We start from the raw sequence: 23018 nt of genomic DNA on the forward strand, positions 1-23018 counted from the left end.
GTGACACTTCATAGACACCTCATATGATCTCTCACTTACAATGCAAATATTGTGCACGTGGTAAGAGACACTTCATGACAGATGGCATTGGCTTTTGACTAAGCCATAACAAAGCATACTCAAAATTACACCAGCAGAGAGCACCAGTACTTCCTGATTGAATGTACCGGATGTCCTTTATGTTATTTCTTATATTTTAATTTGATGGAAAATGATGTAGCAGCTTCAGAATCATTTTGATGTTCCACTGACTTGTACAAATGAGAATAGCATCTTAATTTTGGTGAAGCATATACTGTAAAATACAATTCTGTAAAATTCATGGTAAAGTACTGGCAGCTGTGGTTGCCATCATTTCATCGTACAATATATGGTCGCAATGTGTAACACATCACTTTTATATTTGCTTTTTATCATACATTACTGTGAGGAAAACACTAAAAAAATCTTCACCAGATAAAAAATTCCTAGTGGCATTAGTTTTATTCTTTTGTTCCTTAATTGACTAATATTAGTTTGCCAAAATTTAATCTCAGCAGCTTGGAAAATTAAAACCTTATCTTATAACCAGCCTTCAACACGCAGGCCAGGCAGTTAAGCATTAAATAAAATATTAACCCAATATAATGTAGCCTTTGGGGAATGACTGCACACTGGCGGTGGATGAAGGGGTGGGGACACGCACAATATGCAAATAGATGAAACCAGGCACCAGTTGAAAAGGAGTTTTACTTCAAAATGTTGCACACCTAAACCCACTGTATATTATTAAAACAGTACAGCTGACTCAGTTCTAAAACTCAACAGCAGGGCATTTTTTTCTATGTGTGTAATGTATTTTTCACAAAAATTATTAAAGTTATTTAAATTATTAAGTTAAAATTACTAAACTAAAAATATTACTGAATATTTCCATTAAAAATATGAGTATTGAACACTGGAATATTGTATTTCTTCCAGAAACGAGATGTACAAATGAGTGTTTTGCTGATGTATGTTTCTACAGTTTTTCATTGTAGAATTTATGCAAATCTTTCACACTGAAGAACTGTGTAAATTGTAACCCATAATAAAGCATATTTCTGTAGAATGCTGTAATAATTCTATACACCTCCGTCCAACTGTATTACACTCCAGACCTGTAGAGGGAGCCCCGGAGCACTTGTAATAGTGCTGCTTTGAGGGCTTGTGCCCTAAATGGCTGAAATCAAAAATGTTTCTAAGACAAATAAAAGTGATAAAGTTGATGTCAGATGAATTTATTCCATAGTAAGTATAGCACATAGTTATTCTAACATCTCCCTCCAAGCAGTTGTCAGCAGCCAGTAAGTGCAAGTTTTTCAAGGCTGGGGCAAGGCAAGCCTGATAAAGCTGCTTGTACAAAAAATTGCATCAAGGGCGAAAGAGGGGGCTTTGAAGAATCTGAAATATAAGCTATAATGTAAAGTTTGAAATAAGTTGGTTATGGCATAATAATATATAATATATGTGTGACATATCTACCCCTCTACTTAAGTATTATGTCTTAAGTGTGTCTTAAGTATTAAAATGGTATATGAAGAATAGGTGTATCCAAACTTTCGACTGAGATTGTATTTGATTTAATTTCCGAATGCAGATTCCATCCTAGCAAATTCTCAAAAAACCACTTTGTACCCTCCCTTGTCTCTTTCCTTTTCCATTCTGTCTTTGTCTGGCTCTGTCTAGGTGTGAAGTTGGTACCACCCACTGGTCTCAGTGTAATGACGCTCCCGTAAAGTTCGCCCGGTTCCCTGTTACTGGTCTGGTGGAAGGCCGCAGCTACGTTTTCCGTGTGCGCGCTGTAAATAAGAGTGGCATGAGTCACCCTTCTCGTGTGTCCGAACCCGCGGTTGCCATGGACCCTGCCGACCGTGGTCGCAAAGGTGTGAAATGCAGCCATGAATAACATTAATAAAATTAACAACACTTTTTATTTGTGTATCACCTCTCGTAAATCACAGTGCAGCTTAAGCAGCTTTACCATTTATGTGCAGTTCATTTCACTCTCTGTCTTACACTGCCTCTCTAATTTTTTGCCCTCTCTTTCTGCTCTGTACGTTACTTATGACAGGAGCCTCTGCGCCATGGACTGGCCAGATCATTGTGACAGAAGAGGAACCTGTTGGTGAGAGGAACTTTTTAATGCGGGGAGTTGGTGAACACATTAGTGTTCAGAGGAGGGCATTTGATAGAGTTTGACATTTTGTACTGCAAAGAGTGCAAAACTGAAGGAGCAGTTGACAAAAGGACCAGCATGGGAAAAATTCCATAGCTCATGATGCGAGCACTTAAAATTGACATAATACTACTGGGCAACAACATAAAAAATGAGGAAATCTTATGAACACTTTTGTCTTTTTTTTTTAAAAATATATCTAAACATATGGACAATTGATTTTTATCAAAAAGCCATTCAAAGAAATACAAGTTAAACTATAAATGATAATAAATAAGAAAAACTAATATTAAACACATTTACTACTTAAAATTAGAGTCAGGGGCACCACACTAGCTGCAGATGATTAGAACATGGTTTTAAAGGAATTTGGAGGAGCTTGTCTTATCTTATTTAAACCTCAGACATTTAATTTGGTTTGATCTTGATTGTTGCTCTTGATTCTCTCCACTGGGAAGGGATTTATAAAGATCTCAGAACAATTAGAAATCAGCTGTTCCACTGTCCACAAATTAATTTACAAGTGAACCAACTGCTAACATGGCAAGCTCAGGCCATCCTAGCAAGTTCAAACCAAGAGCAGGCTACAAGATGCTTAAAGACGTCTGCAACAGTCCTAAAATATCATAACAGGACCTGTACCAAGTACAGAATTTTGTACTTTTTGTGTACTGTTGACATGAATATAACATGAACATGAGACAGCATCTACTAGCAAAAAGAGACCACACAAGATTGATTTCCACTGGAGGTAAGACTCGAGATTCATCTGTTCATAGCACATTGTTCCAGAAGTCCTGCTCTTTGTCTAGGTGTTGGCTAGCAAACATTAGTCTTTCCCTGATGTTTTTGTGACAGCAAAAATTTTCCCCTTACACACCTCTCATGAAAATCAAACTTGTGAAGTCTCATATTGATGATAGAAGCATGTACATCAGCTGTGGCAAGAGCTACCTGGCCATGTCTTTAAATATGAATGCCCTCTGAAAACATGTTGCAGCATAGTAATTTTTTGAATAAGTTGAATATGTCCGCATACTTTCTGAATTTGATCACATACAATATAATGGAATTATGACCATGCACCATTGTTCCACTGTTTCACATTTTCTGCTGTCGAGGCTGCACCCACATAGCCAGCAGCTCCACCTGCATCCATTCCAGAAGGTGGGGTCAGGACTTGTAGGCTTCCTCTAGTTTGGGTCATAAGTGGTCCAACATAGCGGTGACTACAAAACCAGCTCACCCGCACTCTGACCCTGTGGCAAGAGCTACCTGCCCACATCTTTAAACCTGAATGTATCTGTGACATCTCCAGAGGGTGTCGTTCCTGGCAAACCACGTGACCTGATGGTTACTGAGGCGACCAAGACCTACGTAGTGCTGAGCTGGAAGCCTCCAAGTGAGAAAGGACACGAGGGGGTCATGTACTACATTGAGAAGGTTAGAAACACCTGTAACGTCCTATTTACAATACGCATGCACTGTAGCGGACCACCTACAGGCCCCACCATACCCCCCCTTTTGTGTTTGATATCTAGTCAGCAGAATGCTTGAAGTGACTGAAAGTGTGAATATGTGCTTGTGTGTGCTACAGTGTGTATCTGGCACCGACAGCTGGCAGCGCGTGAACACTGAGATTCCAGTGAAGTCTCCACGCTTTGCACTATTTGACTTGGCTGAGGGGAAGTCCTACTGTTTCCGTGTCCGCTGCTGTAACTCTGCTGGTGTAGGTGAACCCTCAGAAGCCACTGAGGCCACTGTAGTGGGAGACAAACTGGGTGAGAAGAGCTCTCTCTCTCTCTTTACATTCTCCACAACATAAGATGTAGCATCTAGCACCATTCTACAGTAGCAGGTGTATCCAGGTGTGATTGACTTCAGTTTAACAGTTTAATATGCTTCACCTTGCAGATATCCCATCAGCCCCAGGCCGCGTGATACCCACCCGTAACACAGACACCTCAGTAGTGGTGGCATGGGAGGCGTCACGCGAAGCTAAAGAACTGGTGGGCTACTACATTGAGAACAGTGTTGCTGGTAGCAATGTTTGGGGGCCCTGCAACAACAAACCTGTCAAGGCCACAAGGTGCATTCTCTTGACACACACATACATGCACATACAACACCAAAAGATTACTGGGCGTAGAAAGGGGGAGAGGGACAGTAGAGATGGTGAGTGAGTATACCAGTAGGATTCTGTTAGCTTGTAGCTTTGGTCTGGAAACAAGCCGTTAGCAAGCCAAGCCAAGGTCCGATCACACAATTGCCTCTACCTTCTAAAATGTCCTCGGTCAACTAGGTGACAAGCCCTGTGTGCTGTAGCATGCATGCTATAGAAGCTATTGAATATGTGAGTGAGTATACCATTAAATTGCTCTTATAAAACTGATCTATAACATCAAGAACAAGGAAACAAATAATACCTAACAAACGGTGACACACGCTTTCTATTTTGTCTTTATATATAGGTTCATATGCCATGGCTTGACAACAGGTGAGAAGTATGTTTTCCGCGTAAGGGCGGTTAACGCTGCTGGAATCAGTGAGTTCTCACAGGAGTCTGAAGCCATTGAAGTTAAAGCTGCTATTGGTGAGTCAACATTCTTAAAACACATGTTGCAGCATATGAATTTCTTTACATCATAAGGCCAACAGCTGAGAATGTCCACACACTTTCTGAATATGACCACATACTATACAATAGCATTATGACCAATGTTGTGCCGCAGCATTTTTGGTTGCTGCCCCATGTGTTTTCTTCAACTCTGTTTTGCTCTTTGAAGACATGTTTTCAGCTCCGTACACCATCAGCATTCCGACTCCCTCCGTTTTCCGCACCATTGTTCCACTGTTTCACTTTTCACATTTTCTGCTGCCGAGGCTGCACCCACATACCCAGCAGCTCCACCTGTGTCCCTTCCAGAAGGCGGGGTCAGGACTTGTAGGCTTCCTCTAGTTTGGGTCACAAGTGGTCCAACATAGCGGTGACTACAAAACCAGCTCACCCGCACTCTCACTCCCCTCCCCATGCCCTGTCCTTCCACGCCTCAGTGTCCTCAACCATTGCCCCATTATAGCACTTCTCTGCATCTCTGTCTCTCCTTCTTTACCAGTAATGCCCTTCTCAGATACGCCACGTACTTTGATGCTTTGTGCTGAGCTGCATGCTTGGTGTTCCCTTATGAAAAAAAACAACAACAAAAAAAAACCACTAGGGCAACAAGACCCATGATTTCTTGTCAGAGGTAGCCTACATCTACATCCTATTCTCATGCTTTAGAATGATTTTTATTTGATGGCAGACATGTGAACAAAAAGACCAACCAGTTTATGGGACTGTGGCGGCTCACAGGAACTGTACCGCATAACATAGTGAATGGTCTTGCTGTCCTCTTGGTGTCCAGCCTGTTAGCTAGCTTAAGATATTGTAGTAGGATCTGGCAGTGTTAGCTTTTAGCCTAGCACCAGCTTGCTACACTCTATTCCCCCGGCCATCCGGCCTTCCCCTGGTCGGCCCTTCTCCAAGCTGTGCTTTACCTGATCGCTTGCTTTGACTTTTAGCCTTTTAAGCTCCTGATGTAGATGTTGGATTTTGCTATAGAGGTCTGGGTGTATTTAAGTTCTGGGGTTTTACAGTTCCGTTTTACTTACATGGGAAGGAGGGAGATTCACAGTATGTCACAGTGGCAATCTCTCATTATTCAACTATTTCAGATTAAACAAATTGTAGGGCACCTTTCTGCTAATATAATATAACACTTTCTATTGCATCATAAACTTTTCACATGAAATTCAGCTACATTGACAGTTTCTTTACTTTCATTAGCCGTTTCACAGTCCCCTCGTTTAAACTGTAATCATCCACACAGGGTGAGAATGGAATTGTACAGCAGACCTATGTCTTTTTACCACAAGCAAATGTGACTTCTGTGTAAGATGCACTCCTCTGAAACTATTTAAGGAATTAATACGTCCTAAAAATAGATGGATTTCGATTGATCTCCAGGTCAGGGACTAAAGGTCAGAGAAACTGAAAAGACATCATTTTTTAATGCTATTTACTTTCCATGTATTTGCCAGAACATTAGGAACAACTTCGGCAATATGTAATTCCTAGTGGAAATCATTGGGTCTTGTTTTTCTGATTGCTGTGTTTTTTTATTTTTTATTTTTCATCAAGGGTTGGCGCAAAGCCATGTTGCATCACTGTGTCATCCACACTCGCATGAATACATTTTATTTTCCTCCTTTTTCTTGTTTACATATCTACCATATCTAAAATCTTACACTATTTCTCCCCTTTTAATTCCCTTCGCTTTCTCTGTTAGTCTGCTGCTCTTTTGGCATGCCACCTTTCAGATGCCTCTGTTCAGCCATCTTGTCTTCATTTTTCACCTGCTGTCAGATGAAGACTTCCCTCCCTTTTCTCATTTGTACCTTAGCACAGACTGCTAGTGCATAGCCTGTACCTGCATGCTGCTGCTGAAAACTGAGAGCATATCTAAGTGAAAAGGCGACTGTTACATGTTAACTAGTGTGTGACGTGTAGAAGTAATGTAGTTGTGTGGGCAGAATTGTTCGTAGATGTTTTCTGGGTTACCTGTGTGACGTCCACTGACTTTTACTGTTTTGTTTTTTTCTTGCTGTTCCCTGCTAACTCCTATAGGGGGCGGTATACCTCATGGTGTGTTTCTGGAGTCGGGGGGTAACACGGTTGGACTAACCCAGCACAGTCCGTGCGGGGAGGGCAGGCATGTGCCCCCTCGCCCCCCTGCTACCACGCCGCTAACTCCTCTAGCTAATGTTAGCAAGGGGGCCGGGGGAGGGTCCGATAGCGCAGTTGCCCAGGGGCCTATGAGTGCACTCAGTAAATGCAGAGGGGGGAAAAGAGGCAGTGTAACTTGGGCACCTGAACCCAGCTGTGAACCGGCCACTAAATCTGGCACCAGTTCCAACACCAAAACAGGCAGTGAACCTGGTGCTGGGCCGGTGGCCGAGCAGGTCTGTGACACCTCCACTGAAAGGGTAAAGGAATCCGTGACCAAACCGGCCACAGCAGTGCCGGCAAAACGTAAGTCCTCACTAGACTCTTCTCCGGAGCCCGGGAGAGAGCAAGAAAGAGAAACAGGCCGCGCAGGCTCAGGTGAGGATGTGAAATCGGAGTGACTTTTTTTGCAACTCTCTGGAGCTCCGCTCATCTTCATGCTTCCTCAGAGTTGGACTCTTTTTCTTTCCTCTTCTTCTTCCATCTTTTTTACTCTTCCTCTTCTTCTTTTGTTTGGTTTTGAACATTTTTTCTCATTCGAGCAAGCTTGACTGGCGTGAATTTCATCACACTTTATCAGATTTACTCACTATGGCCAATCTCTCTTCTGTTAAGTTGCTGCATGGAGTGCTGTTAGTTCACTGCCTTATCTCAGCAGGTTAGAACTCTAGTTAATCAGTGGATATTTGCATTTGCATTATATTCTTCATGGGTAAGTTTTTAAGACCTGTTTGCAACACCTCTCTCACAAACACACCCAGAGCTTGTTTACACCCTGCATCAACATGTGCTTTTATGTCCAGATCTTATCTAGGAATACTTTGGCCAGATTCCACTCACACGTCTCACTTTTCCCTGTCGTGTGTAAAAAGCACATCAGCCTATACATTATGTTAACTTAAACCCATCAGCCATAACACTTTTACACAATATTATGTAGAAAGCTCTGAACTTTTGATGCATGGACTCCACAAGACCTCTGGAAGTGTCCTGTGGTATCTGGCACCAAGAGGTTAGCAGCAGATCCTTTAAGTAGCCCAGTAAGTTGTAAGGTGGGGCTTTCATGGATCACATTACACATTACATGCATCAACAGTTGTCCTTCTTTAGGCAACTTTCAGTAGGTACTGACTACATACTGCTTACCAGGAACACCCCACAAGACCTGCCTGACGTTTAGATGATGCACCTGTGTTTTCCGTTGCCAAGATAGCAATACGCAAGAAATTGACCTGAACACACCTCATTTTACCTGACCACCACACCCATCTGCTTATATATATATATATATATATATATATATATATATATATATATATATATATATATATAAGTCAGTGGTTTTAATGTTATGGCTGATTTGTGTACTTTAACTTTTTTACTTGGATATTTTAGATATTTTAGTTGAAACACAAACGATGCGAGGTGTAAAGAGCTTTACAGTGTTTTTTTACACTGTCTTTGCACCTGTTCTCCACCAAATGCAGCTGCCACTCCATTGAGCACACTTTCTTTTTCAGTCACTTTGATTTTATCACTTTGCACACCACGGTATTATTACCTCAGTAGATGTAGCAAATTACTAATCTGAGTGAGTCATGACCTGAGTGAGTCCATTATCGCTCTTTAGGAGTTACTATAGGTCTTATTACTGACAATATTGTTTATAGATTATATTTTATTGTATATGAATGATATAAAGTCTGGTCTAAAGATATACGAGATTGAAGACTGAGGCTTCATGCTCTCTGTTGCTATTTCAATCACATCCATTCTCTCACATGCTAACTGGAGTCCTCCACTATCCTAGCCTCTCCTGCTCCACCTTATGGCATCACTGTGCTGGAAAGTGTGCGGGACTCTATGGTGCTTGGATGGAAGCAGCCTACCTTCATTGGTGGCGCCGACATCATTGGATACTTTGTGGATTATCGGGAGGTCGTCGATGGAGTTCCTGGAAAGTGGCATGAGGCTAACATCAAGGCAGTCAGTGAGCGAGCATACAGGGTAAGTTCTCCAGTGCCTGACTCTGGTATCCCTCTTTAAACATTTTAGGACCTGTGAATGAGCCCCCACTTTACTTCCCTACTTTTAGAGCTACTTACATATTAGGTTCGTAGTAGGTTCCAAGTTCCTTCCAAGTACATAAGTTATTCATTCTACATTTTTCTTCCATTGTATTTCCTCATTTTCTTGGCAGTTTGGTTTGTTTCTGATCCTTAGGAACTGGGAAAATGAAGGGTTAAAGCCAGCCCACCTCATCTTTTTAAGCTACCAGTGTAATTTGAATCATTTTCAATTAAAATACAGGTCCTTTGTTACGTAAGCTAACATACACCCACAGTGGTTAGCACTGCACTGAATGATGGGGAGAAAGAGTCATTCTATCCACCCAGAGAGAGTGAGGCCAATTATATTCTTGGATTCCCTGCCATGGATGGCTGTGGCTTCACCAGGGATCAAGTCTGCAAACTCCCAGTGATAGAGCCAAAACTTAGAAAGCAATGCCACCCGAAGGCCAACACATTGGATTTTACATGACCATTTTACAGCCTTTTTTTATTCTGTTAGCTTTTTGTTAGGTTTGCTAAACATGTGTGTAAATGCATTGGTTTTTGTACCTAATTCCATTAATTAATTAAATGGGCTTTTTTGCAAAGTTCTATGGCCGATATAAGGAGGAATTGTATGTTTTAATACCTTTGAAAGGTAAAGGTGGAAAAGGTGGAGAAATGGGTTCTTTAATGTAAATATTAGAATAATAAGACAATAAGACAAGGGGGTACGACTCACTAGATCTTAAAAACAAAATTTAGGTTTTGGTTCTAAGCTTGAATAATTGCTTCTGTGTAGGTTTCAGAGCTGAAGGAGAATAGGCTGTATCAGTTCCAGGTTCGTGCTGCAAACATGGCTGGGGTGGGCATACCATCTCTGCCCAGCAATACCTTTAAATGTGAAGAGTGGACCATTGCTGTGCCAGGTTAGTGAGTATGTGTATGGGTTTGAGAGATGAAGGAGAGAGAGAGAGAGAGAGAGAGAGAGAGAGAGAGAGAGAGAGATAGTTAACTCTTAAATGCATACCTTGGGTCACTTGCAAGCCACAAATTCATGTTTCATTCATATTTTCCCAGATAATATATTTTGTCATTCACAACAGAGCTAATTTTAGTCTTCAATTTCAGGACCCCCGTATGATCTCCAGGTGCTGGAGGTGCGTAAGGACTCTTTGGTGTTGCTATGGAAAGCACCAGTGTACCAGGGACGTGACCCGGTCAACGGCTACTACGTTGACATCAAAGAGGCTGAAGCTGACTTTGAGACTTGGAAAGGAGTCAATGAGAAAGCTACAAGCAAGAAATACATGAAGGTCTGTTTGTTTGTGCATATGTGTGTGTTTGTGAGTGAATGTATCAATCTTATGTATTAAGATGAATTGACTGATGTTTTATCTTCATGGTTTTTAGATTAAGGATCTAAAAGATGGCGTGTCGTACGTTTTCCGTGTCCGTGCTCAGAACAAAGCTGGGGTGGGCAAAGCTTCTGAGCCAACAGAGCCGGTGCTGGCTGAGACTAAACCAGGTAACAAGGTCTTATCTGGATTGTCCTTGTTCTGGCCATGAGACTCCCAAAATGAGACTCTAGAAACCCAGTAAAGATTGAAGACAATAACTACACTAATAGCTAGTAAAGAAGCATCCCTGAAAGTATTATTTTTAGTCGATTAGATTAGTATCCTGTACATTATCTACAACTGTTTAAGGTGTTAGTAAACTATCTGTTAAAACACTACTTAACAGGGTTGCAAGGGTTAGGGTTAGGACCAGGGCTAGTTTTGGGACCGGGGTAAGGGGTACATTAAGCTAAAATTGGGCTTAGGTCATGCCCAGGTTTAAGGTTTGAAAAAATAAAAAAATATTTAGTTAAATATAGTTAAAAATAAATAAAAGCAGTATTTTCAGAATATTGGCATTTCTTGCTCATATGCTGCCCCTACAGTCAAGAAGTGGACACCTTGCCCTTTAAGGCTTTCCTTAAGAAGAACACTTACATGCCTTTTTGGACAAGCTGAGAGACACAGAACTGTCAAAAGAATGTGAACTGTGGCGGTTGAGTAATTGTACTGGATTTTGCATGAATGTGAGTTAGCAGCTTGTTAAGCCTACAGTCAGTTGAGCATCAACATGATTCTAAAGCTGCTATTTTAAGGTAAAAATACCACATAATGCTGCTTTAAGTATCCACAAAGCATCTAAAGTCTTATCCAAAAGACTTTTGTCCAGAAAATATTATATTTATTGTATTTAATATATAATATTTGTTATTTAAGAAAGCTGCATTTTCCAGATAAAGGTTATATGAGATGAAAAGCACAAAAATCAAACATCAAACCTTTCTCATTTTCAGACACCAAGGAGCTCGTTGTGGTAGTTGATGATGATGGCGTGATTTCACTGAACTTTGAATGTGAAAACCTCAGTGCTGAGTCCAAGTTTGTCTGGTCCAAAAACTATGAGGAAATCACAGACTGTACACGCCTTACCATGGAGACCAAGGGCAACAAGTAAGTGAGCTTCATTTTTTTTATTATTATTTTATTATTAGCCAAATCTGACAGATTCCTAAAACCGGCTAACTTCTTTAAAATCAGTAAAAATCAGAGCCACATGGCTCTGCGATGTGGGGCAGGTGTGGTTTGTATGGTCACTCAGTTGAGTCATTTTTCTCTATCAGGTCCAAAGCCATCTTTAACGCTCCTTCTGAGGATGACCTGGGCATCTACTCCTGTGTCGTCACACATACTGATGGTGCCTCTGCTAGCTACAACCTGACTGAGGAGGGTAAATTCACCTACCCTTTTTATTTGCATAGGACAGATTTGACAGATTTTACTTCAGCAGAACTGCAGAGTTTAGACTTCTAGCTTGTGTAAGAAATCTAAATTTACAGCCAATTAACAAAGCCTGGAAGCCGTTCAAAAAATGTTTATGTCGCCACACCTGTTAACCTGTGTGTTAGCCTATTATTTTATTAAACGTTCTTCTCGGGATATGAGGGTTGAACCAGAACTGATGTTGTCCTTTTTGTATTTTTATGACAGGTCTGAAAGAGTTGTTGAAGATCAGCCATGACCACAAATTCCCTAGTAAGTACTGGACTGCATTGCTCTGAATCCCCATAACTGCATTACCACAAATAACAGACATACTGCTTGCAGTATAGAAGAGGTTCCATTAGCCAGTAACTTCCTTTACATGTTAACCTTTCCATCATGATAAAACTATGGATTCAGTCCGTCATTGTTCATTGCATGTAGTACCTATATATAACAGTAACAGTAAATTTACGTTAGTCAGTGTTCTTCCCACATATGTTTACATACGCATATCATCAGTAAGACCCTATTACACCATGCTGCTGTTATTTTCCACCAAATGACAGTGTTCCCTAAATGCTTTTGTCTACAGTTATTCCTCTCAAGTCGGAGCTGGCTGTTGAGCTGTTGGAGAAGGGCAGGGTTCGCTTCTGGCTACAAGCTGAGAAGATATCTGCCAATGGCAAAGTTGAATATGTCTTTAATGACAACATGATCCACCAGGGAGAGGTGAGCAGAGCCCACCAATATGGATTTGAACTTCCCACCAATATGGAACACTGATTTTATAGGTGTTTTTTAAATACTTTTAAATACTATAAACAGAATGAAAAAGTGCAAAAAAGGTTCTCCCATCCCCCATAACATCAAAATGGGGGTGTTTGTCTTTAAAGCATATGACGTTATATATCAAAAACTGCAACTTAAAAAAAATCCCCCTTAACTTTTAATAGAAGTCACAGAAGTAGTAATAGAAGTTTTAGAGTGTTTTATTGGTTCATTCATCATGAAATTATAACACACTGTAAAAAACAAACAACTACCAGATTCACCCAATGCCAAAAAGTAAAAAACTGCAAAATTGTTATTTGTGTAACAGCGACAATATTAGATATTGATGTTATATAGAAGTATATCTGTTGTGTTGGTTTTAATGAAGGTTTGTTTGTGTTTCTCAGAAATATAAGATGAACTTTGATAAGAATACTGGCATCATTGAGATGTTCATGGAGTCGCTAGAGAAGCAGGATGAAGGAACATTTACTTTCCAGCTCCAGGATGGCAAAGCCACCAACCAGTCCAGCCTGGTGCTAATAGGAGATGGTACACACACCGTAAACCCATTTTCTTTAGCATAGGTACTGTGTGCAGCGGGTTTGCTGACAAGTGTTTCTGTACACACACACATGCATTGTTAAAATAGGTAAGAAATAAAAGTATGCATGTGGTAGTATCTGTTTAGCGTTATGTAATTGTAATTCTGTCTCTGTTTTGTTTAGTTTTCAAGCAGCTGCAGAAAGAATCTGAGTTCCAGAGGAAAGAATGGCACCGGAAACAAGGTAAGAATTTGAATTAAACAGTCTTGGTTTGTGTGTGTGTGTGTGTGTGTGTTTTTTGTGCATGTGTGTGTGTGTTTTAATCTCTCGAGTGTATTCCTCATAGGTCCTCACTTTGTGGAGTATCTCAGTTATGAAGTCACTTCTGAGTGCATTGTGAGACTGAAGTGCAAGGTGAGTTTTACTACCTTGTAGCTACACTGCTGACACTTTTATCAGAAACACCTTTCTTTAGGGTACATTTTGTAGTAGAGCCTCAGCAATTTAAAGAAATGCTTTATTAACAGCTTTATTAACGATTAGTATTATTATTTCTCTATTGTTCAATGTTCTAAAGCAAAGCACTGGGTGCGGAGTTGCCCATAATTCTGTGATTATTTTGATTTCTGTTTATAATATTTGTTTTGTACATTATTTTCATGAAATAAGCTATTGTTAAGGTTAGTTTGGGGTACATTTTAGTTATATTTACAATAAGTTTGAGGGAAGTTTTGTGGTAAAATTCATCAATTCAGCCTCCATTGCTGTCAGATAGTGTGTCTTTTCAAGCTATTTTTACCAATGCTGAGAAAAATGCAGGTTGTCAGTATTGCACTTCTTATTACCCCCCCCCTTCTGTCAGTGGAAAGAGACCACTATAGTAGCACTACTGACCAAATTTGAGTGATGGGCCCAGATTTATATTGATTCTGTATGTGTGTGGTTCTCTGGGTCTATAGGTTGGCAACATTAAGAAAGAAACAGTGGCACTGTGGTATAAGGATGGAAGAGAGATTAAGGCCAATGAGAAACTTGACTTCTCTGAGGGAGTGTTGACTCTGGAAATCGCCCAGGTGAGAAACATCTAGCAAATGTTTGGCTTATGTTTATGTATATGTATGTATAATTGTGAATTGTGATGCATTGAATTGAATTGATTCACATGGTCATACAGTTATCGCGAGAAGTAAGTCAACCGAAAGACACAATTGTCACAATGTAGATGTAAAATATTACAAATGAATGCAGTGCATCACATTTCAGTGTCTTTTTTGTAATCATTCTTTAAATTATTTAATGTTTTCCGTATTCCATATTTCACAGAAACAATGGAGCAGGTCTTCAGATTGGGCCGAGATCTCCTTCTAATGCCATTTGTTCTTTAACACACTGAACCTTCGGTGTATTATTCAGTTATCAGTCCTAATTAGCAAACTATTTAGTGACCATGTAGTTTAGCATTTTGTGGAGTCCCACAGGGTTCTGTTTTAGGGTTTCTGAAATTGATGGTAATTGTGGCCATGTGTAGTAATGAGAGTGAAGAACTAAAGTGTGGGCCCACATACAGGCTTTAAAAGATGAAATGGACTAAAGTTGGGCATCTTTTTTTAACTGCAGTTCCTCTCCCTCCCAAAATCGAGCCCATTGCACCCCCGTTTTACTAAGAGCGACGTATTGAGTTTCTACGTAGCCAGTATATGTTCTGTAAATTTTTAAAGTCACATTAATACGGCTGTATTTGTAAATCTTTTTACAAATACAAATGCTGCATTGACTGAAACACGATCCACTTGTTTCAAGTGACAGGTGTGAGGTCTAAATGTTAATTCAGCTTTACAGCTTGTGTACGTACTGTACATTGCAGTGTGGTCTCAGTCTGCAGCACACAGTGTGCAAAAGTGTGTGACATCATGTTCAGATTTTACGGTATGAAAGAGTGTGTCAATGTGATTAAGTATTGCTGGCAGGCTTTCAATGTGTTCACACTGTGTATCTGATTCACAGCAAAACGGCACAGAAGTGAAAGATGACACAGTCTGGAAGAAGCTCAAAGTCTGGATCAATAATCAAACTGAGTCTTATACATGTGGCCAGTCACTTTGCCTGAGAATGTCCTTGCTCGCTCGCCGTCATTCTTCCTCATTTTTTTGACTGTATCAAATGGCGATCATTTGATTGTACTGTATGTGTTTTGTCGTCCGTATCTATTTCTGTTTCGTAGTTCCACCGATTCTTCCATGAGCGATTCTGTTCGATTGTCCCTTTCATCACATCTCTTTATCTGTCTTTTTCATTCTTTTAGTGGCATCATCGCCATTCTGTTTAGACATGTGTGTCTTTGTAAATCTTGTTATTCTTTTTGTGGCTTTTTGCTTTTCGTGTTTATTAGAGTGTCCTGCTGCATCCCATGCAGGGAGAAAAGCCTGGCTTTACTGGTCTGTGTTTCTTTGTTAGAGTAAGCATGACTGAATCTAACTTTGTACTCGTGTGTGTTTGCTAGATCTCAAAGAAGGATGCAGGTGTGTATCAGGTGATCGTGAAGGATGACCGAGGGACAGATAAATCTACGCTCAACTTGACTGACCAAGGTGACTCACTTATTTTCTTCTTCTCCCTGTGGCTGTCTGTCATTCTGATATCAGCATACAAACATAACCGGCTTCTTTCTCTGCTCCTACCTTGTAGGATTCAAAGATCTGATGAACCAGGTCTTCAGTGTTATCGGTAAGAGCATTCATTCCTTACAAATGGAGCTTCATGTTAAATATCGAGTCTGGTAATAGTTGATGATAGATGTGAGTAGAAGATGGCCTGGTCTCAAAAATACATAAAAAAATAACATTAAAGATGAATGGTATATGATGTTTGGTTTGTACAAGTTTAGAGTGAAAGGAAAGGATCTAACTTTTTACCACGGTCTCGGACTTTAATTAGCTGGTTAATGTTATGGCTTTTTCACAGTGATGCTAATTTATAAGATTTACAAAGACTCCTTGTTACAAAAATCAGCAGTCACTGGCTCTTCTAAGAAACTGCCTACATTCTGAAAATTGCCCACAAAGCAAGAGGAAAGCTATACGGACATAGCTAAATCAGTTTCAGCCAAGAATGATGGAGGTCAGGTTGAGGTTTCGGAGACCACGAAAACTTACAGAGAGAACCAGTCGTAAGTTTACTAGAAAGGCCAATCAAAACCCTTTTTTACTACAGAAGTATATAAATATAAATATATAAAAAAAGGCAAAGGTTTTCATGGGGTGTCCTTATCTTTTCACATGACTTAAAGTGGCTTAAACTAGTTAGTACTAGTTAAAAGTGAGTAATACTCACTATACACACCATACTACTCTTATAATGAACTACACTCACAATGGCATGTCTTTCTACAGCAAACTCCTCCACTCCCCTAAAGATCCAAAGCACAGAGCAGGGCATCCGCCTGTATACCTTCGTCAACTATTACAATGATGAACTGCACGTCACCTGGCACCACAAGTATGTGTGTGTATATATGTGTGTGTATTTATAAAGGAAATAGTCTGTAGATGCTTAGTAATAAGGTTTACAGTGTCTAACCCACTGTCTCTCTCAGGGATTCTGCTATTGCTTTTACTGATCGCATTACGAGTGGTGTGGTGGGAGAGCAGCTGTGGTTGCAGATTTCTGAACCCACAGAGAAAGACAAAGGCAAATACGCCATTGAGTTCTTTGATGGAAAAGGAGGACTGAGGAGAACTGTAGAGCTGTCTGGACAAGGTAACACATATACACAGTTTCATTGGTAAATTGGCTAATCACCCAAGTTACTAAAAAGTACTGAAATGCATCTTTTCTTTCATCTTTTTTAGCATATGATGACGCCTTTGCAGAATTTCAGAGACTTAAGTAAGTCCATATTTATTTTGACCATAAAGTTGAACATCAAATATACTTGATGTTAAATTGTACTGTACATAATTCTGGTCAATCTGTGCAAAAAAGGGAATTTTATTAATTTATACAGGGGATATGGACTTCTCCCATTACTCCTCTTTGGAGGCTTAGTTGCTACAATGCATAACAGCTAACTGTTATCATAACAGCTAACTAGCAATAATGCATACAGCCCCCTCTCAAGGTGCGGGGGCTGTACTTTAGCCTGGCTACACTCTTGGGTTGAGTTGGGTAGTTGGGGATGAGATGGAATGCTCCGGACACTAGTGAGGGTGGACCAACACCAACACAAAGTCCCCTCCGACACGTGTGCAGTCAAGACTCTCATTTTTCAAACTGCTGCTGATGCATCTGGGGTGAAGCAATATATACTCGGAGTAGAAGCAGCACCCTGCAGACTCCAGTGACAGCCAGCACCTTAGCAAAGCAATGTCTGGAGAAAGCAAGACCAATTGTGCTCTCTCTGGACCTCGGCTGCCAATGGCTAGCAGCATGACCAGGATTCGAACCAGCGATCCTCGTATAGATTATAGTGACAGGGCTTTAGTCCGCTGGACCACTCAAGGCATAAACTTTTTTTTCTGTAGCCACCAGAAGGTAGAGTCAAATATATTGGTGTAAATTCTGAAAAAAAAAAAAAACTTTAGTGAAAACGTTGTTACAAAATCTACCTCTTACATTTGACCACTTGCTGTACCCTGCTCTCCCCTACCGTTCATTTCCAGTAAAGGTGTGGATGCTTAAACATCTGATGCTAATATTTCCTTTCTTCATTCTTTGCTTTCTTCAATTTTGTTTTCTGTCTTTCAGAGCTGCAGCCGTTGCAGAAAGAAGTGAGTCTACACATACATGCAAATGCACCCACCTAAACACACACGCACAGCTCCACTGAAGCTCATATCTAATATGTTCCTCTGCTTCTGCAGACCGTGCTCGTGTGGCAGGAGGTCTGCCTGATGTGGTTACCATCCAGGAGGGCAAGGTACCAACTACATCTTACTACATCTAGTCTTACTACATCTAATCTTACTACATCTGAAAGATCTAGTCAGTGGTTATGGATATGATTAGGGGCTATGAGGTTGGATGGAGAAGGGCAGAGTGTGGTTGAATTTGCAGGTGTAGCACAGTGGGAGATATAGTGGCACTGAACAGGCTTTACGGATGTGTAGTGTGCACGGTGGTTGTAGTGCATGCAGTGATACCAGCTATATCTAAGCTTTACATATTTAATCCCTCGTCTCACCTGCTCTGTTCCAGGCCCTGAACCTGACATGTAATATCTCGGGTGACCCAGTGCCAGAGGTGACCTGGCTGAAAAACGAGAGGGAGATGGTGTCGGATGATCACTACATCCTCAAGTTTGAGTCTGGCAAGTTCGCCAGCTTCACCATCACCACAGTCAACACCAGCGATTCGGGCAAGTACAGCATCCTGGTCAAGAACAAGTACGGCACAGAGAGCGGCGACTTCACCGTAAGTGTCTTCATCCCTGACGAGGAGCACGGCAAGAAAAAGTAGAAAAAAGATGACAAGTGCAATCAGGATCACCAAAAAACGAAGAAATATAAGTAAATATGTACAAAGATCAAAACTAGCAGAACCCGGTGGTTTTTCAAGACAATAACCCTGCATTAAAATAGGATCGTCAGGTGTTTGGGGGTATTTTCACTTTATGGGTAGAGAGATGAAGTTACAGAATGGCAGCATGGTGCTAAAAGAGGTTGCTATGGCTGGATAGAAGATTAAATGTTTTGGTCCAATCTTTCATCAAAGCACCACAGTAGTACCCCAGTTTCACCAACCGAGAAACTGAGAATCAGTTCATAGTTCATTGTATACTTTATCATATCACTAATGGGGTAGAGCTTAGTAAAAGTAATACACAAGGGAGGAGGTTTCTAATCCAATCTTGGCTTTGGTAACACTTTGCCCGTCTTCATTTTAGTTCTGTTTCACCATGAAACATACCTGAGCCAGGTAATCAGCATCTTACGGCTAATTACCATGAATCAGAACACAAATGTGGACTAAATCAGTGTCCTTTGAACCCAGCGAACCCTTCCCGGTTTCATTACTCAATTTCTTTCTCAGAATTAGCTGATAATGCCTTTAACGGTGTCTGTTACATTGTGTGGTCCATCTCAGGACCAGGGCAGCACTTTAGTTTTAGACTGTTATTGTGTTGTGTGTGGGTGTGTTGTAGCTTTATTAAGAGAGAACTGCAGCACTGATTTGTGCATGAAACCTTTAAAGCCTTTATTTACGGGGAAAGCGGATGCTCTGGATCTCTGGATTCACTCTGATGATGTCTGATCATTAATAATGACCTCACGTCCTCTCACGTTTCAGCAGTTATCTCCTCACGTCCTGAATCCCCGCACTTCCTTCGCTTTGTGTAGGTTAGAGCACTGTAGCAGTAATGACATCCCTTCTCACTGCTTTGAGGTGTTTGGCGCCACTTCTGTGTCACTGCGATGACATCACTGTGTCTGCCCTGTTTCCAATAAAATGGAGCACGTATTCCCTCACGCCCCCTCTCTGTGTGATTTCACTGTGTCATTCTTCAGACCTGCATCCTCTCTGCTCCTATCACTCCATCCACCTCACTCTCATCCCTCGCTCACGGCCCTGCACCTGAGATGGATGACTCCTCCGCTGGACAACCAAGCACAGGCGGAGCAGCTAGCTTTCAACACCCCCCCACCCACCCATACAAACACACATTCTCAGACTGACTTGCATACAGACATGAAAACACACAGAAAAGGTGATGGAAAATTCAGCAGGGTGAAATATGTGCTAATTTTGATGCAGATATTTTTATGTATTTAGGTTGGACAGCAGACATCTGTGTAGATTTTTGTGTTCACAGCAATTTACCAGATTTTTTACGACCTTTACATTAATATTTATTATTTTTGATTATAGTTAATAGCATTGTATTTAAATTTTCTACTGCATAAAAGTTCAGGAGAGTTGTTTAGTGGTGGTTAGGAACTGTAAGGTCCAATGTAGCCAAATAAACGCTAAACAGTCAAGGTCATTCCAAGCTAACCTGATAACAGAGGTGATATTATGATGTTGGTCTTTACTGAGCATAGGCACCTGATAGTGCTTTTACTTCAGCTCAAATGTGGCTTTAGTAATTTACCGTTGCTTATATCTTGTGTTTGAGGCTCATTGTTTTATTTTAGACCAAAATTGCATCAAAAAGTGGAGAATAGCACCAAACCAGTATCAGTTGCTGTGCTGGTAGATGCTGGAGGCAGCAAGACTTTTGTATTTATACTCTTCTACTTTTTCATACTTTTACTTTCATCATTTTTTCACTATCACAATGCTGAGTACCAGGCTCTCCAGTATTCATTCATGCTAGATATTTTACCTGAGTCACTATTTCACTAAAGTAACAGAACCTCTATCTGAATACAGGGGTGTAGGAACCAGGGTCTCCAATATACACACATGCTAGATATCATACCTGGGTCACTATTTCACTAAAGTAACAGAACCTCTATTTTAGGACAGGGGTGTAGGAACCAGGGTCTCCAATTTACATGCTACTTGCGTCCCCTCGATAAAATGGCCAGTAAAAAGTATGTTATTTAATATGTATATATAGCATAGTAAAATATATTATTAATAGTATTATATTTGATACTGAAAAAAAGTACACCTGCCATCACCTACTAGCAGATGAAGAACCCGCTTGTGTGGTTATGCCAGCCCAGCAGGGGGCGCTAACACTTTCACAAGGTTTAATATCAAATTTCTCAAAAACAAGTAGACCAAGAAACATGGGGAAATCTATAAATCATATATTACACACATATTTCAGCAGAACTCAGCAGAGCTTCTAGTACGTCTGTATGTTACCACTAGGATTGGAAAATCAGTAGTTCAGGGACTTGAAAAAAGTTGACAGTTTACATAAAAATGAAAATGCAACGATGTAGCTACACATACTAAAAATTACTTTAGTACAGTAGTATACATGCACTATACCACTGTCTATTATTGGTCAAAGGTCACAATGCCCAAGGCCAAGCTTTGGCCAGTGAGGTTGAAAAGCCTCCCAGCATTGGGCTGTAGAGCAGTGGAGTTGGAGTGGTGTTCTAAGATGCCAGTGTACATTTACATTACATTTAGGGCATTTAGCAGACGCTCTTATCCAGAGCGACTTACAAAAGTGCTTTGCTATTTACCCAAGAAAAACCTTAGCTAGCTAGAATAGACTAATAGTTCAAAAATACCTCTAACCTTCAGACATTACTAAGCACAAGTCAATAAGGTGACCATAGTACTCTGCTATTCATTATGCTCTCAAGTATGCTCTGAAGAGGTGGGTCTTCAGGTGTAAACCCCAGAGTACAAAGTAAACCCCATAGAACAGGCTGTTACTGCAGTAAGAGTGGAAAACTACCTGCAATACATATGATGTGAGAAGAAACTGATAAACAGATGTCTACATACTTAACATATAGTGTAAACAACACTTTACCCTGTTGCCCTAAAAAACACAACACTGTGAAGACAGTTTTAAGCTCCATCTGTCTCATTCTCAGGTAAGTAAGACATAGTTGAATTCACACATCAATCATTTACCACTATGATGACAAACATATAAAAAAGAGACATTTTTACAGCATTATGTACAGTTGAAATTACAATTATTCAACCCACATTACACATTAGGTATATTAGCAAAAATGACAAATTCTTACCCGTTTGCAATAAACCAATCAAACAAGAACAATTCAGATAGCTCAACATGACTAATAGAACAAGTGTTTTTTCCAAATTCAACACAAAATACCACTTTTAATGATGACTGCAGTTTCAGAATTATTCAACCCCTTCAGGATCAAGCATCCTTAGTACTTAGTATACGTCCCTTTTACTGTTCTGACCTGCTGCAAACGTGATGCATAGCTAGTTCCTCATGGTAAGGGGCCTCCAGTTCACTAATATTCTCGGGTTTGATGCTGCATCAAAGGCTTGGATTCAGAAGAAGTCCTGGAAGATTCTGAAGTGGCTGTCCCAGTCATCTGGTTTGAACCCCATAGAAATGGGGGTAGGATTTGAAGGTGGTTACAGCACACAAACCTACAAATATCAGTGACCTAGAGGCCACTGCCTTATGCAATGAGTTTGCAGCAGGTCATAACAGCAAAAGGGGCCGATTGAATAATTCTGAGACTGTAATCACCATTAAAGGTGGCATTTTGTGTTGAATACAGAGAAAGCAACTTATATTAGTTGTGTTGAGCTATTTAAACTGTTCTTGTTTGTTTGGTTTATTGCAAACAGCTGCGAGTTTGCTACTAATCATTATTTATAATATGGGTTGAATAATTGTGATTGCAACTGCATGTCTTTGTTGGAGAGTGTCTCATCTGCACTTTGTTAGGGTTAAGGTTAGGGTGATTGTAGAGCTTATATGATCCATTGACTAAAATAATGTGCAGTGTTAATGTTAAAGGTTTTCTGCTCTTAAGCACATTGTTTGCAATAACTACAATATATCATACATGATCATTTAGCACACATGATTTCCTGTAATGTTGTATTCATTTCATAAGCCAGGTGTTACATAAGGGCTACAAATTAACCATATACTGAACTACCATTACAGCTTCTAAAGCAACATTATGTAGCAATTCTACCTTAAAATAGCAGCTCCAGAATAATTTTCTCCAGAATCAGAGAACAGCATCCCTCTTATTGCCAGTCTGGGCTGAAAAATCCTGTAATACTATTCTACCAGTGTCAGCCCACATGATTCTTTCATTTCAGATGTCAGTTCTGTATGTCTCCGCTTGACAACAAATGCTTATGGACAGCTATAAAGGGGGATCTCAAAGTATGATTTCTATTTACGACAGTGGCGTAAAAAAAGTAAATTACACTCCCAAAAACAGTTTCATA

At 40.3% G+C, this 23018-nt stretch overlaps 1 protein-coding gene across 1 annotated transcript in view; it reads left to right on the forward strand.

Annotated features, from left to right (window-relative positions):
- The window catches only part of myom1b (myomesin 1b), a 32482-nt gene extending 13874 nt beyond the window's left edge, over positions 1-18608 (forward strand). Inside the window, exons 11-36 of the mRNA XM_072686901.1 lie at positions 1708-1904; positions 2093-2146; positions 3516-3640; positions 3795-3978; positions 4112-4286; positions 4669-4790; positions 8776-8972; positions 9819-9945; positions 10148-10332; positions 10430-10552; positions 11378-11526; positions 11697-11803; positions 12064-12108; positions 12431-12567; positions 13017-13161; positions 13338-13397; positions 13501-13568; positions 14114-14227; positions 15655-15742; positions 15840-15878; positions 16544-16649; positions 16747-16910; positions 17003-17039; positions 17898-17920; positions 18014-18069; positions 18348-18608. Of these exons, the coding sequence (XP_072543002.1) occupies positions 1708-1904; positions 2093-2146; positions 3516-3640; positions 3795-3978; positions 4112-4286; positions 4669-4790; positions 8776-8972; positions 9819-9945; positions 10148-10332; positions 10430-10552; positions 11378-11526; positions 11697-11803; positions 12064-12108; positions 12431-12567; positions 13017-13161; positions 13338-13397; positions 13501-13568; positions 14114-14227; positions 15655-15742; positions 15840-15878; positions 16544-16649; positions 16747-16910; positions 17003-17039; positions 17898-17920; positions 18014-18069; positions 18348-18608 (3088 nt within the window). The remainder of the gene's footprint in view (positions 1-1707; positions 1905-2092; positions 2147-3515; positions 3641-3794; positions 3979-4111; positions 4287-4668; positions 4791-8775; positions 8973-9818; positions 9946-10147; positions 10333-10429; positions 10553-11377; positions 11527-11696; positions 11804-12063; positions 12109-12430; positions 12568-13016; positions 13162-13337; positions 13398-13500; positions 13569-14113; positions 14228-15654; positions 15743-15839; positions 15879-16543; positions 16650-16746; positions 16911-17002; positions 17040-17897; positions 17921-18013; positions 18070-18347) is intronic.
- Positions 18609-23018: the final 4410 nt, after the last annotated feature.

This window comes from Salminus brasiliensis, chromosome 9, assembly GCF_030463535.1.
Source record: "Salminus brasiliensis chromosome 9, fSalBra1.hap2, whole genome shotgun sequence".
Taxonomy (NCBI): domain Eukaryota; kingdom Metazoa; phylum Chordata; class Actinopteri; order Characiformes; family Bryconidae; genus Salminus; species Salminus brasiliensis.